The sequence below is a fragment of the Paramisgurnus dabryanus genome, chromosome 11, assembly GCF_030506205.2.
Source record: "Paramisgurnus dabryanus chromosome 11, PD_genome_1.1, whole genome shotgun sequence".
Lineage (NCBI taxonomy): Eukaryota > Metazoa > Chordata > Actinopteri > Cypriniformes > Cobitidae > Paramisgurnus > Paramisgurnus dabryanus.
In genome coordinates, this window is record NC_133347.1 from 14669788 (window position 1) to 14685380 (window position 15593).

Here is a 15593-nt window from a genome sequence, read left to right on the forward strand (position 1 = left end):
GATGAAAGGATTAGAACACAAAAGAAAAGATGGAAATGGGTATCATCCATTGCTATCAAGAAAGGGTTAAATGCAAAGACATTATGGCATCACTCTTGTAAACATGAAAACACTACAAATGCACACAGATGACCCTTCAAACGCTCTGTAGACCCTAAGAGTCATTCATTTAATTGTCAGACTGATTGATGCTATTTTAAAGCATCTCCAGCTTTGTTTCTCAGCGTATCAGGGATTTGTCTGCTGTCTGTCCCTATTGCAGCAGAGCAAGGTCCATGTGAGAGATTTGGCTGAAGGGAGACAGGTCTGAGGTCATCAACTTGCTGAAAACACTAATGCTCTCTGTCAACATGCCATAAGCCAGCCATGCTTTCAAAACACAATAATAAAGCCACTCCTTTGAAAAGTATGAGCCCAAAATAGAGAAACCAGGGAACATTTATACAAATGTCACCTGAAAACTGGGGCACCTAAAGTCTAGAGAACTAACCATTAGATAACTGAGAAGAACAACAGTTTTGTCTAGGCTTCATTTTAACTGGCAAGGCATTACTAGACAAAATAATGTATTAGTTGCTCGATATTAATGTTTTGTTAACTGAACTGTTGTATAAAGTAATATTCCACTCCCAATACTAATTTAAAGGAGAACACCACAGTTTTTCAATATTTTACTATGTTCTTACCTCAACTTATACAAATGAATACATACCTATATTTTTTCAATGCGTGCACTTAATCTTTGTACAGCGCGTTGTGAATGTGTTGGCATCTAGCCTAGCCCCATTCATTCCTTAGGATCCAAACAGGGATGAATTTAGAAGCCACCAAACACTTCCACGTTTTCCCTAAAGACTGTTACATGAGTCGTTTCACAAGTAAGTATGGTGGCACAAAATAAAATGTGGGGATATTTTAAGCGGAAAAAAAATGAGTACCTTATTGTATGGCTGAAGAGTACTTAGTTTGCAGCACCTCGGGCACAGTAAATTTGATGAAAGTTTGAGCGAGAGGAGAATAGTCAGGAGCGATGATGCTACTGCGTGCCAAGGTCCAAGTGCTTCAAACTAAGTGCTCTTCCGCCATACAATATAGTTCTTATTTTTTATCTGCTTAAAAAATCTCCACGTTTTATTTTGTGCCACAATACTTACTCATGTAACCACTCATGTGCAAGTGTTTCATGGCTTCTAAATTCATTCTAAATCCTCTAAAGTCTCTAAAATCTACATATTCACAAGCAGAAGAACAAGCAGAATGTTTTGGTAAATTTCTCATTTGTGCCTTAATTTCAGGCACATTTGAGCAAAGCAACAGAATTCATTTGCAGGTGCAGTCAGCAGTTAAATAGGTTTTTTTGTTTATACATCTAAAAATGCTTTCCATAACACATTTTACTCTGAGGAGAACAATACATCTGCACACAAACAAAACTGAAATTTTTTTAATAAGCTTATATATAACTGTCCTCAACTTAAGTTTTTAAAAGTTTTTCTCCTGTGTCAGATGGTGTTATACAGCAAACATTCATCTGTTCATTTCCATAAAAGTTTTGTGCATGGTTTGAAATAAATTGATTTAAATTAAATCAAATAATTTAATTATATTTAACTAACATTATAATGATGGCTTAATGCTTTAAGCTAGTGGTTCCCAAACTTTTTCAATTTAAGGCCGCCTAGTTGCCCACAACAATATTTAAAAGCCCCATACTCACTCGTTTTTTTTTTTTTCAAATAAAATTAACTGCTTGGAATGATGTTTATGCACTATACTAAAATGGCTAAAAAAATTAAGAAACATCTTGATTTTGCATATTTTAATGCTTGTTTTGTTCAATATTTAATAATTTTAAGTCATCTTGAGGCCCCCTTTGAAATCTGCTGAGGTCCCCCTGTGGACCCCGGCCCCCTGATGGGAAACACTGCTTTAAGCAACTTATTTCTCTTCTATTTATGTCTGCACACATAATGGGTCCAATGGGGGAGTCATTTTTTATAGTGGTCTCAGACATACACATCCCACTTGCACATACACATGACTCGTCCCATTTTTTATTCTCATTAAAACTATCTTGGCTCATGCTGTATACTGCATAAAGGGACCCCGTGACTGGGGTACATCAAAGGCTTTGCAGTGGGGACCGGGACTGCTAGACATCTCCATTCCTAATTTAAATCCCCAGCACCACAGCTTGGCTCACACTTCCCAGTTAGTCACTGTTTTAGATGCCCTATTTCAGGTAGATGGCTCAAATCACAAGGCTCTGATTCAAACAATACTCTGACTTAGAAAGATAGGATTTGCAGTATGCTGGTTGAGCAGAGTTTAGAAGTAATGTTGTGTTTTGAGATTGCAGAATTTACCAAGAGAACTGCAATTATTGCATGCCTTCTGTCACACATTTTTATAAATGTGACCTTGTCTATGAAATCTAAAGTTTTAAAATGTAATAATGAGATTTGGAGAATCAGAGTTTCACATTGATTTGACATGGATGGCCTCAGTCAATCTTAAAGATATCAAGGTTATAATTTTATAGATGTTCTTTCCATGATAGGATGATTTTATGTAATAAATAATGAAAAATGACTTCAGCTGAATTTTTACAGACTGGGCCACACATTGTTTTTTTAGCTTATGGTTACATTTATGCTACATAGTAGTACTGAAAAAGCTATAATGTTGCCTCCAGAATGAAAGCGTTATCACCGATTTGGCAAAAGCATCCCCACAGAAGGAACATGTAATCTCCAAATAATGTCAATTTTGGTATTTGTTAGGGTGCCTGTGTCCCAGTGTTACAAAAAGGCAAATAAAACCCTTGGTAATTTAAATGGACAAGGAGCAAAATAGTTTGGACAGCATCAAGCAATCATCCACTGCTCCTGCAGGATGGGTCGGTGATATTTCAACAAGGGTTTCTTTTCTTGAGTATAAAGCTTTGCCCCCATCTGACTCTACCAGCAGCATCTAACATAAGCTAATGGTGTGTGCAAGAAAGCCATTAGATCTGTACTGCTGCCCTGCTGTAGACCATGAACAAATGCATAATTTCTTTCCATTTGCCTCTTGCTCTTCCTATATATCTTTACACTTCAAGAGGATTTTTGTTGGGTGTTTGGGGGGCACTGCTTTCAAGGTTGATAGATACGAGGTCATGAAGTGGTGTAAGAGATCAGTGTAAAATGCCCGGAGCCGAGTGAGTGTCGCTTTATTAAAAACAAGAATCAAGATGAATGAAAACAAGCTGCAAGCAGGCTCACTTATATTCTTGTATTTTTCATGCTTGCTCTACACCAGCCTTCTAGATCAGGAGATTCTCCACTACACAATGTTATTGTCATGACAATGTTAATATTATAGTTTTCAGTTGATATCGAGGGGCAACCTTCCGATCTCTCTGATGAAGCCAATAGACCCTTTTACTGTTTGTACACAATGATGACGTGGCAGCGTATGCGCGCGCATTTAGGCAACGGAAGTATCGTAAGAATCAAAAGTGAAGCAACACAAACAGTAAGTTATTTTTAAAAAGTAGACTTTATGAACATTTTCAACACAGCTACCAGATCCGTGTACTATAGGGGAGTGGATAGAAGACGTTAGCAGATGGCCAAAAATAAAGTTGCCAGATACATATATACGTATATACGTATATTATATTTGTGCAACCAAACGCAACAACCAGACAATTTGATGCTGGGAAACCGTTTTAATAAACTTTCTGAGTTGCTACCACGTTAGAACCAATGGGGAACAACACCACTTCCGTTGCCCAAATGCGCGCGCAGGCTATTTGATCACGTGAGCTGTAAAAGGGTCTATACGGATATTTAAACTGCAATTCATCGACTGGCGGCTAGAGGCTGGCTTCAAAATGGAGTCGATTCCCATAGACCTCCTTGTTAAAATGCCCATCTTAAGAGCTGAATAAAATATGTTTACATCTTTGTACAAAATTTTTTTTTGGTCTGTATAGTTATTATATTAAGCTTTAAAGTTCTGCATAATTAAGGGCGTGGCCACTTGAGTGACGGTTGAACAGCCACTGCTGTCACTAGAGTCGAGCTATGTGGGCGTGGTTTCAGCAACCAGCCACCTCAGCTTCACCCACGTCTCGCCTCTTTTACCCATTTTCGAGTGATGGGCGGTGACACGCAGCCAAGATGGCGACGGCAAAGCTTCAAAAACGATCTTCAAAAACCTACGGGTGACGTAACGAATACTACGTCCATCTTTTTTTACAGTCTATGGTTGATATTCCTTTTTGGGGTAATTTTACCCATGACCTGGTTGTTGCTACACTTTAAGTCAGATAAATGGTAATCTTAAACTGTCACTGGGGCAGTACCCTTTAATGTGTACCATAGGTACAGCTATACATTTGGTACCAAATTGTACATTTGAGGTACTAATGTAGATTATGAAGTACTTGTATGAATTCTTTAGGTGCATAAGTGTGCTTTTTTACCTGCCCCAGTGCCAGGTAGAGACCTTTTTTAGTGGCACCTTGAGACTCATTGAGCTTGAGAAAAGCATCTTGTGCAAACCAATTAACTTGACTCATTAAACGCACTTCTTGCCAAAGGTCCTGTATATGTGGACACCCAAACATGATACCCATTTACTTGTTTAACATACTCAATTTCAAAACCACGTGCATTCATGGGGAAATATATGCATTTTTGCTGCTAAGGCATTTTAAACCCATCTGGGAAGGGTTATGATGTTTGGAACATAACTGCAGGTATTTACATTTATGCATTTGGCAAACATTTTTATCCAAAGCAGGTATACATTTAATCAGTATGTGTGTAAATGGGATTCGAACACATGACATTTGCACTGCTGTCACAATGCTCTACAGAGGCATCAATGAGGTCATGCATTGTGTTGAGTGATGGATCACAGTTGGCGTCCAAATGATCTCATAGGAAAAGCTCCATGCTTTCTAGTTTTCTAAAAGAGATTTGAATGCATCTTCGAGATTGCATGGCTGTATGTCTGATTTTATGCAACCTTTAATAATGGATGTAACTGAAACTGCCAACCCATTAATTAGAAATGGGTGTCCACATACTTTTGGCAGGATTGAAGTACATTTTCAATGCTATTATTACCCAGTCTGACTATTCAGTGATAACACTTGCATATTTAAACTGATTCTCTCTCACGGACTGTGGTCTGTTGTTTCCCCGAGGTGCTTGAGGCAGTGGCTGGCCATTATTCCCAAGGATCTCAGAGTGATTTAAGAAGGTCTATGCTGGACTAACTCCGTCTGAAAAGCATTTTAATGCAGATCGGGCCTCATCTTGAATGCAAAGAGTCCCCCTGATGCATCCAGCCATTCATTCTTAATGAAGAGAGTAAGCCCATGCAAACACTAGAGAGAGGTGAATTAAACATCACTCCACTGGAACGGCTATAGGACAGCGTGGCTTTGCTGTATATTTCATAGATCTGCTGCAGCAGCCTCAAACATTTACCCACAATCTCTCAGTATGTGCATACAATAGTAAATATAGAAATGTGGATCACTCAGCCTAAAGAAATATGTATGCTGCTGCTAAATTACAAACATTTGACATATCTATGGAAGGACAGGAATGTAGTGATTAATCCACTTTTATCATTAAGATCAGTGACAGAGACGAAATTTTATTGACAATGTGTTTAAAAAGTGGAATTATTTAGAGAAAACCTGATGGCATATTTGTTCTTCGTAAATTTGAATTGACTTGAGAAGAATCACGTTACATCGCTCTCCAAAGAGATCATGGTTGTTGGGTGTGTAAGCAGTTGAATGAATTTTAGACTTTGTGCTCATCTATGAGGCATGAACATACTGAGATGAAGGGGAATGCAAATCTAATAACTAATCTAATCTTACTCTCAGAGGTCTAAATGTTTTGCCTTGGGATGCTAAATTGCCACAGTCTGAAATTGCATTTTAAGTGAAATGACATTTGGAGTTAATGAAAAATGTATAAAATTATTCAGATTATGCTGTCACATCAGTATTTTTGTAGAAAAGCATTTAAACCCACATAGGCAGTTGTACACTAAACAAGATTAATGCATAATCATTTCTTACTAAGTGTTGCAACCTAAAACAAGGTTTAGGGTTTTAGTATTGAACTACTCTGCCATCTTCTGGTTAAATTGAGAACATTCAGTTAACGTTATAAAATAATTTGTAAATAAAATGTAGATAATTTGGGTATTTTTGTACATGTATTGATTTAGCAGATGCTTCTATCCAAGGCAACCTACAAATGAGAGATCTTTTAACATTTTGTCTATGTAGAAGTAAAGGTAAAGCAATGGAAAGATGAACAACATTAAAAGAAAACTTTTGTTTTTAATACAGAAATCATGTCAATTACCACATGATGTACAGCTCTCTTCAGTTTCTTCAAGTAGTCTGCAACCAACACATTTATCTTAGAAAATGAGATTAAAACAAAATGTTAAATATACTTTAACAATTTTAATAAAGAACAAGATTTTGGCCTAGCAATACAATTTTAATACTGAAAGACATAAAAGAGAAAAATTTGTTTAACATAATTAGTATGATACAAAACAAAAGCAGTGTTTTAAGGTTGCCTGTATAGGTAAGTGCATAAAAGTTCTTGTTTGAACGCTGATGTATTAACACATTAATCGTTTTATAGCTGCTCCCAGGGGGTCGCTTGTTTTTTTGGGAAAATCAACTGGAGTGAGGGGATTTTCCTGAAGACCCCGCAACATCACCCCCTGCTCGAGCTCCGTATCAGGTATACTAAAGTTATTTATGAGCCACTGCTCGATCTGGTGTCTATCCATTATAGGGCTCACAGGAGAGGTTGCTGGTTGCGTTTCAGTGGAGGGAATGTCAGCAACAAAGGTTTGGTCTTGGATCCTCATGCTATCCATTGAAAAGCATGTTTCTTTCGAATTCGTGCTGCCCATTTGAGGGCTCTTCTTTGAAACGGGCGTGCACTCACGCTCACAGGCGCAGCTGTGATCAGGTGATCTTATATCTTTAAATGAATTAACAGATTCGTTGTCATCCGGTGGTAGGCTGCTGCCAATCGTGACAACATCTTCCGATGCCACTCGTATGAGTTTTAGGCGTTTCCTGTGATTCTCTCGACAAAAGGTGTCGGTGCGCATGTCTAAAAGGATGCAGTCTTCATCCTTCTCAGAGTTTTTATCCATAGTGTCGGCATCTGTGTCATCTGAATCTCCATTACACTCAATACGGCTTGTTTGAGACCCTCCGGGTGAATCAAACACCACTCCCCGAGACCCATGGCGAGAGGCTCTCTGAAGCATGTTCGCTGTGCTGTTAAAGGAAGCTGGAAAATCAGTTTTGGCTTTCATGAAATGTTTGACCGACTCTGGAATGACCAGCGTTTTGCGCTTCTTACATGGGCTCAGAAGGGATGAGAAATAAGGCAAGCATCTGCCCACGATGGGTACCAGAGAGATGGGACGCAAGGCAGACACAAAGTCCTCCAGCTCCTGGTAGGAGGAATGGTCGGAGTAAGGCACCACGTGGACGTTAGGGTGGGATGAGACAATCGCACGGCTAGTGGGGAGTATAGCTATAGTAGGTTGCTCCTTATTCCATGCCAGTAGATTGGAGGCGTTGATCTCAGACTGGTTCACTGCACGAATGCGACCCGCCCCAGGTTCAGTGGTAAAAACATCCGGAAGCTCAAGAACTCGAAGGGTTTGCAGGCGGTCTACATCCACCTCGACCCATGTTTTAAACTCCATAGCCAGCTCCACGAGCAGAGACTCTTTACCCAGAGAGTAAAGACCTGCAGGGTTCAAATCAAAGATTTATTATATGGATTTTGCGCTATTACCTAACACATAAAAAAGCCACTTCTCAGAATAAACACATGAATGAACATTTTGTGAAGGCTTTAAATTTTTAAGAAACACCCAAGTGAATTTAAGGGGAACTACTAAACAGTTGGTTCAATTAAGTTTAAGTGAGGCTTAAATGTCCAAAAAAATCAGAATAGCTCTCACTGTACAAACTGAACTGATTGTGAATGAGCTTTAAATGAGTTTCAAATCTCACCAATAACAATGCTGTACCCAGAATGAGCTCTAATGATCTCTTTAATTTGCTGGGTGGCTCGCTGGCGAGACGGGACGGTTCGAGTGGGGTCACAGTTTGTGTTGTCCAGATACAGTACATCAATATTAGTGTTGTTCCTCAGACACTCCTCCCGCAGCATAGATGGAGTATAACGGAAGTCACCTGAGGTAAATGTGATGGTGTATTATTAAAGGGATAGTTTGTGGACCAGAATTTCTTCCATAGTAGAAAAAAAGAATACTATGGAAGTAAATGGGGTCCACAAATGGATTGGTTACAAACATTTCTCAAAACATCTTCATTTGTGTTCATCAGAACGAATACATTTATACAGGTTTGTAACAACATGAGTAGGACTGTGAAAAATAATCGTGCAAAAGCACGTTTTCTCAATGAATGATTTACGGTGAAATGCCGCCACATCCAAAAGCCAGAAAGCGCTTTCACGCAGAAAAGCCATTTGTGCCACAGAAGAAGAACCATTACAAATGCTTTTCCAGGAAATGTCTAGAGGCATATTAATATTGCTGATCTTCATACTGTTTTAGGTATTTTCATAATAAAGAATATTTTGAATGATTGTGTTTGACGAGTGTTGCTTTTTTAAAAGGACTTCCAACTGATCACAGAGCTGCAGTACATGCACAAGCTGTGCATGAAACACAGAATCGGAGCCTTGCGATTCAGAATCGACTTCAGACAGATATTTTTAATGGGGAACGCAATGCATCGTCACAGCCCTAAACATGATAGGAATGTAAATGATTTTTGGGTGAACTATCACTTTAAATGTGATAGTATATAGATTAGGTTCCATAAATGTTTTTAATATCTTAATTGAGAAGTTATTACATCTCCATATTATTTATTATTCCAGAACACCAATGTACACACTCACCAGTGTAGAGTATGGTCCCGAAGTATCCCTCGAACAGAAACATAACCGCCCCAGGACAGTGGTTGGCATCTATTAGAGTAACAGTCATTCGTTCTTTCCCAAGATCATCCAACAACAGCATGTGGGGCTCCCCAACTTCCAAGGGACGAATCCATTTCTCTTTCACCTGTGGATCACAGAAGACACAATTTACATACATGTGCATGCAAAGTATGCATTATGATTTTATATTGGATTTTAAGTCTAGGATTCCTAGAACATGAGTAGATTTCATATTGCATTTATGCTGTGTTTTTGTTTTTAACACAGGGAGAAAAAGAGAAGAGATATAGGGCTCACCTGCAGTTTAAGTTTGAGAAGTTTGGATGTGAGGGGTGAGCAGTATATGGGTCTGTGACTCCAGGTGGACGTGAGGCCAGAGGTGTGATCCGCGTGCATGTGAGACAGAAAGAACAGTCGGACATGAAGACACTTGCGGAGATGCCAGAAGTCCACAGCTATAGGAGTTTCCGGTATGACTTTCCCGTTCATATTTTGCTGTTGTGTGGAGCTCAGACGGCTGTCTATCACTTATGCAGAAACCGATTTCAAAAATAGCTGCATTTCGGTTGCACGCGATTTGTTGATGTTTGAACTGTCTAATGTTTGTTAATATTGTTCAGTTTGAAATGTAACACTGGCAGTAATGTAAAGAAAAAATTAAATGCACTGTTCAAAGGTTTGTAATATTGCCACGAAAAAACTAACATATTAACTGACCCCTCCGTTAGCAATTAACTTTAGCAATAAACTATCTAGATGTCATGTCATTGCGGTAGCGGCATGGCGATCACTCATAACAAAACTTACGAAAGCAGAAAGAAATGTAGCAGCATGCCATTTAGTGTTTATCCCAGGGTGTTAGCAGGCCGGTTAGCCATGCAGGTTATGTTGTCGTATATTTGTGCAGATGAGTGCCATGCCAAACCCACGCGTCACTTCGGTTAATGTACGTTACGTGATCGCAAATTCAAACGCTTTAAGCGCGCTTTGCAGAACGAGGCTGAATCCAGCTCCCGATTCGCCAGCTCCTTATTCGCCTAACTATCCGTTCCACCTTAAAAAATATCAGAGCGCTTCAAGCTCCTCCCTTGCAATGTCATTGGCTGTGTATTTAAAGGAACAGTTACCACAAAAATTTGAGACTTGTCAGCCTTCGGTTTGAACAGAAAATAGTCAGAAACCTGTAAAATATTTATTACTTTTATTTGTACATGTTTATTTCAAATGAAATGTGTGTCTACAGCATATTGACTTTAATCACTTTAAATGTAAACTGCACATAACCGACGAGATCAACTTCCACTTTAGCCAGTCTACCGTTTCATATCATTTTCATGTAATTTATATTCAATATCATCTGCAGAAAACCACCCGCTATATTAACCATGTAGTGCACATATACAGGGACGTATTATGACTTTGATGGAGAGAGAGAGCGACGTGTGTTCGATAGAAACCGAGTTAGGTTTCCACCGCACATGATGCTGCACTCATATGGTGTAAATAATTTCCCGACTTACAGAATTCACGTGAATGTGAAACTCGGAAAGCTTTGATAATACATAGGATTCAAGTTTAATTTCTTCGCTTAACCTAGGGATGTTTGTCCATGTTTAATATCGTTGTGGTTTAATATTGATAAAAACCCGCAAACCCATTTGTTTTGAAAATCTAAGGATCTTTATATTTATTTATATTATAAGGCTGGTAAATTGTTTTCTGTCTATTCGTTTTGCTAAACGTTCTGCTTAATTTAAGCGAGTCATTTTAATAATGTCTCTTGTTCTGTTTTAATAAAAAAATAATAATGAACAAATAGTAAGAATTCGTAGAACTAAAAAATTATGTCTTTCATTAATTTATGTTATAACGCAGATACCATCCGTCAAATTCGTTTTAATAAAACAAGCTGTTTAATATAAAGTTTGTCATTGTACTATTTTATTGGTGTTTAGTTCTTCGTTAAGAATAATAATGATCAAACATAAAAAACATTTTAAGAAATGGAAACATTCATTTATTTAACTTTAAAAATAAAAGGTAATCTACTACAGATTCCTGTAATAACTTCAAAAAATTAAGGGTTCTCAAAAAAATCTCAACGTAGGGTGCTAGATAAAGTTCATCTCTAATGAATTCCAGCGTTTCATTCTATTCTGATATTTTCTCTTTCATATTTCATCCACAGAAGAATGCCCCCATTATTATGCTATTTTAGTCAATAAAACACACTGCACCTGTCATAACTTCAAAAAATCAACAGTTCTCAAAAAAAGCTCAACGTAGGGTGCTAGATAAAGTCCATCTCTAATGAATTCCAGCGTTTCATCCATTTCTGATATTTCCTATTTCATATATCATCCACAGAAGACTGACACCCTTTCCTGTAATAACTTCAAAAAATTAAGGGTTCTCAAAAAAATCTCAACGTAGGGTGCTAGATAAAGTCCATCTCTAATAAATTACAGCGTTTCATCCATTTCTGATATTTCCTCTTTCAGATTTCATCCACAGAACAATGCTCCCATTATTATGTTATATTAGTTAATATAACACACTGCACCTGTCATAACTTCAAAAAATCAACAGTTCTCAAAAAAAGCTCAACGTAGGGTGCTAGATAAAGTCCATCTCTAATGAATTCCAGCGTTTCATCCATTTCTGATATTTCCTATTTTATATATATCATCCACAGAAGACTGACAACCTTTCCTGTAATAACTTCAAAAAATTAAGGGTTCTCAAAAAAATCTCAACGTAGGGTGCTAGATAAAGTCCCTCTCTAACGAATTCCAGCGTTTCATCCATTTCTGATATTTTCTCTTTTATATATCATCCACAGAAGAACGCCTCCATTACTATGCTATATTAGTCAATATAGCACATTGCACATGTCATAACTTCAAAAAATTAATGGTTCTCAAAAAAATCTCAACGTAGGGTGCTAGATAATGTTCCTCTCTAACAAATTCCAGCGTTTCATCCATTTCTGATATTTTCTCTTTTATATATCATACACAGAAGAACGCCTCCATTATTATGCTATTTTAGTCAATATAACACACTGCACCTGTCATAACTTCAAAAAATTAATGGTTCTCAAAAAATCTCAATGTAGTGTGCTAGATAAAGTCTCTCTCTAATGAATTCCAGCGTTTGATCCATTTCTGATATTTCCTCTTTCATATTTCATCCACAGAAGAATGCCTCCATTATTATGTTATTTTAGTCAATGTAACACACTGCACCTGTCATAACTTCAAAAAATCAACAGTTCTCAAAAAATCTCAATGTAGGGTGCCAGATAAAGTCTCTCTCTAACGAATTCCAGCGTTTCATCCTGTTCTGATATTTTCTCTTTTATATATCATCCACAGAAGAACGCCTCCATTACTATGCTATATTAGTCAATATAGCACATTGGACATGTCATAACTTCAAAAAATTAATGGTGGTTCTCAAAAAAATCTCAACGTAGGGTGCTAGATAAAGTCCCTCTCTAACGAATTCCAGCGTTTCATTCTGTTCTGATATTTCCTCTTTCATATTTCATCCACAGAAGAATGCCCCCATTATTATGCTATTTTAGTCAATATAACACACTGCACCTGTCATAACTTTTAAAAAATCTACAGTTCTCAAAAAAAGCTCAACGTAGGGTGCTAGATAAAGTCAATCTCTAATTAATTCCAGCGTTTCATCTATTTCTGATATTTCCTCTTTCATATTTCATCCACAAAAGAATGCTCCCATTATTATGCTATTTTAGTCAATATAACACACTGCACCTGTCATAACTTCAAAAAATCAACAGTTCTCAAAAAAATCTCAACGTAGGGTGCTAGATAAAGTCCATCTCTAATGAATTCCAGCGTTTCATTCTGTTCTGATATTTTCTCTTTTATATATCATCCACAGAAGAATGCCTCCATTATTATGCTATTTTAGTCAATATAACACACTGCACCTGTCATAACTTCAAAAAATAAACGGTTCTCAAAAAAATCTCAACGTAGGGTGCTAGATAAAGTCCATCTCTAACGAATTCCAGCGTTTCATCCATTTCTGATATTTCCTATTTTATATATCATCCACAGAAGACTGACAACCTTTCCTGTAATAACTTCAAAAAATTAAGGGTTCTCAAAAAGATCTCAACGTAGGGTGCTAGATAAAGTCCATCTCTAATGAATTCCAGCGTTTCATTCTGTTCTGATATTTTCTCTTTTATATATCATCCACAGAAGAATGCCTCCATTATTATGCTATTTTAGTCAATAAAACACACTGCACCTGTCCTAACTTCAAAAAATAAATGGTTCTCAAAAAAATCTCAACGTAGGGTGCTAGATAAAGTCCCTCTCTAACGAATTCCAGCGTTTCAACCTCTTCTGATATTTTCTCTTTTATACATCATCCACAGAAGAACGCCTCCATTACTATGCTATATTAGTCAATATAACACACTGCACCTGTCATAACTTCAAAAAATTAATGGTTCTCAAAAAAATCTCAACGTAGGGTGCTAGATAATGTTCCTCTCTAATAAATTACAGCGTTTCATCCTGTTCTGATATTTCCTCTTTTATATATCATCCACAGAAGAATGCCTCCATTACTATGCTATTTTAGTCAATATAACACACTGCACCTGTCATAACTTCAAAAAATAAACAGTTCTCAAAATAATCTCAACGTAGGGTGCTAGATAAAGTCCATCTCTAATGAATTCCAGCGTTTGATCCATTTCTGATATTTCCTCTTTCATATTTCATCCACAGAAGAATGCCCCCATTATTATGTTATTTTAGACAATATAACACACTGCACCTGTCATAACTTCCAAAAATAAACAGTTCTCAAAAAATCTCAATGTAGGGTGCTAGATAAAGTCCCGTTCTAAAGAATTCTAGCGTTTTATTCATTTCTGATATTTCCTCTTTCCTATAACATCCACAGAAGGCTGAGAACCTTACCTGTAATAACTTCAAAAAAATTTACCGTTCTCAAAAAAATCTCAACGTAGGGCTCTAGATACAGTCCCTCTCTAACGAATTCCAACGTTTTATCTTCCTCTGATATTTCCTCTTTCATATATCATCCACAGAAGAACGCCTCAATTATTATGCTGTTTTAGTCAATATAGCACACTGCACATGTCATAACTGCAGTGTGTTATATTGACTAATATAGCATAATAATGGAGGCATTTTCTGTGGATGATATATAAAAGAGAAAATATCAGAACAGGATGAAAGGCTGGAATTCGTTAGAGAGGGACTTTATCTAGCACCCTACGTTGAGATTTTTTTGAGAACCATTAATTTTTTGAAGTTATGACATGTGCAATGTGCTATATTGACTAATATAGCATAGTAATGGAGGCGTTCTTCTGTGGATGATATATAAAAGAGAAAATATCAGAAATGGATGAAACGCTGGAATTCGTTAGAGAGGGACTTTATCCAGCACCCTACGTTGAGATTTTTTTGAGAACCATTTATTTTTTGAAGTTATGACAGGTGCAGTGTGTTATATTGACTAATATAGCATAATAATGGAGGCATTTTCTGTGGATGATATATAAAAGAGAAAATATCAGAACAGGATGAAACGCTGGAATTCATTAGAGAGAGACTTTATCTGGCACCCTATGTTGAGATTTTTTTGAGAACCATTTATTTTTTGAAGTTATGACAGGTGCAGTGTGTTATATTGACTAATATAGCATAATAATGGGGGCATTCTTCTGTGGATGAAATATGAAAGAGAAAATATCAGAACAGAATGAAACGCTGGAATTCATTAGAGATGGACTTTATCTAGAACCCTACGTTGAGATTTTTTTGAGAACTGTTGATTTTTTGAAGTTATTACAGGAAAGGGTGTCAGTCTTCTGTGGATGATATATGAAATAGGAAATATCAGAAATGGATGAAACGCTGGAATTCATTAGAGATGGACTTTATCTAGCACCCTACGTTGAGATTTTTTTGAGAACCGTTTATTTTTTGAAGTTATGACAGGTGCAGTGTGTTATATTGACTAAAATAGCATAATAATGGGAGCATTGTTCTGTGGATGAAATCTGAAAGAGGAAATATCAGAAATGGATGAAACGCTGTAATTTATTAGAGATGGACTTTATCTAGCACCCTACGTTGAGATTTTTTTGAGAACCCTTAATTTTTTAAAGTTATTACAGGAAAGGTTGTCAGTCTTCTGTGGATGATATATGAAATAGGAAATATCAGAAATGGATGAAACGCTGGAATTCATTAGAGATGGACTTTATCTAGCACCTTATGTTGAGCTTTTTTTGAGAACTGTTTCTTTTTTGAAGTTATGACAGGTGCAGTGTGTTATATTGACTAATATAGCATAGTAATGGAGGCATTCTTCTGTGGATGATATATAAAAGAGGAAATATCAGAACAGGATGAAACGCTGTAATTTATTAGAGAGGAACATTATCTAGCACCCTACATTGAGATTTTTTTGAGAACCATTAATTTTTTGAAGTTATGACATGTGCAATGTGCTATATTG

At 37.0% G+C, this 15593-nt stretch overlaps 1 protein-coding gene across 1 annotated transcript; it reads right to left on the minus strand.

Moving 5' to 3' along the window:
* Positions 1–6358: 6358 nt before the first annotated feature.
* Positions 6359–10032, minus strand: dclre1b (DNA cross-link repair 1B). The gene is made up of 4 exons (XM_065246994.2): positions 9342–10032; positions 9003–9168; positions 8084–8266; positions 6359–7814 (listed from the first exon to the last, which is right to left on the minus strand). The coding sequence occupies exons 1-4, from the start codon at positions 9531–9533 to the stop codon at positions 6658–6660; spliced, it is 1698 nt and encodes a 565-aa protein (XP_065103066.1). The 5' UTR covers positions 9534–10032; the 3' UTR covers positions 6359–6657.
* Positions 10033–15593: the final 5561 nt, after the last annotated feature.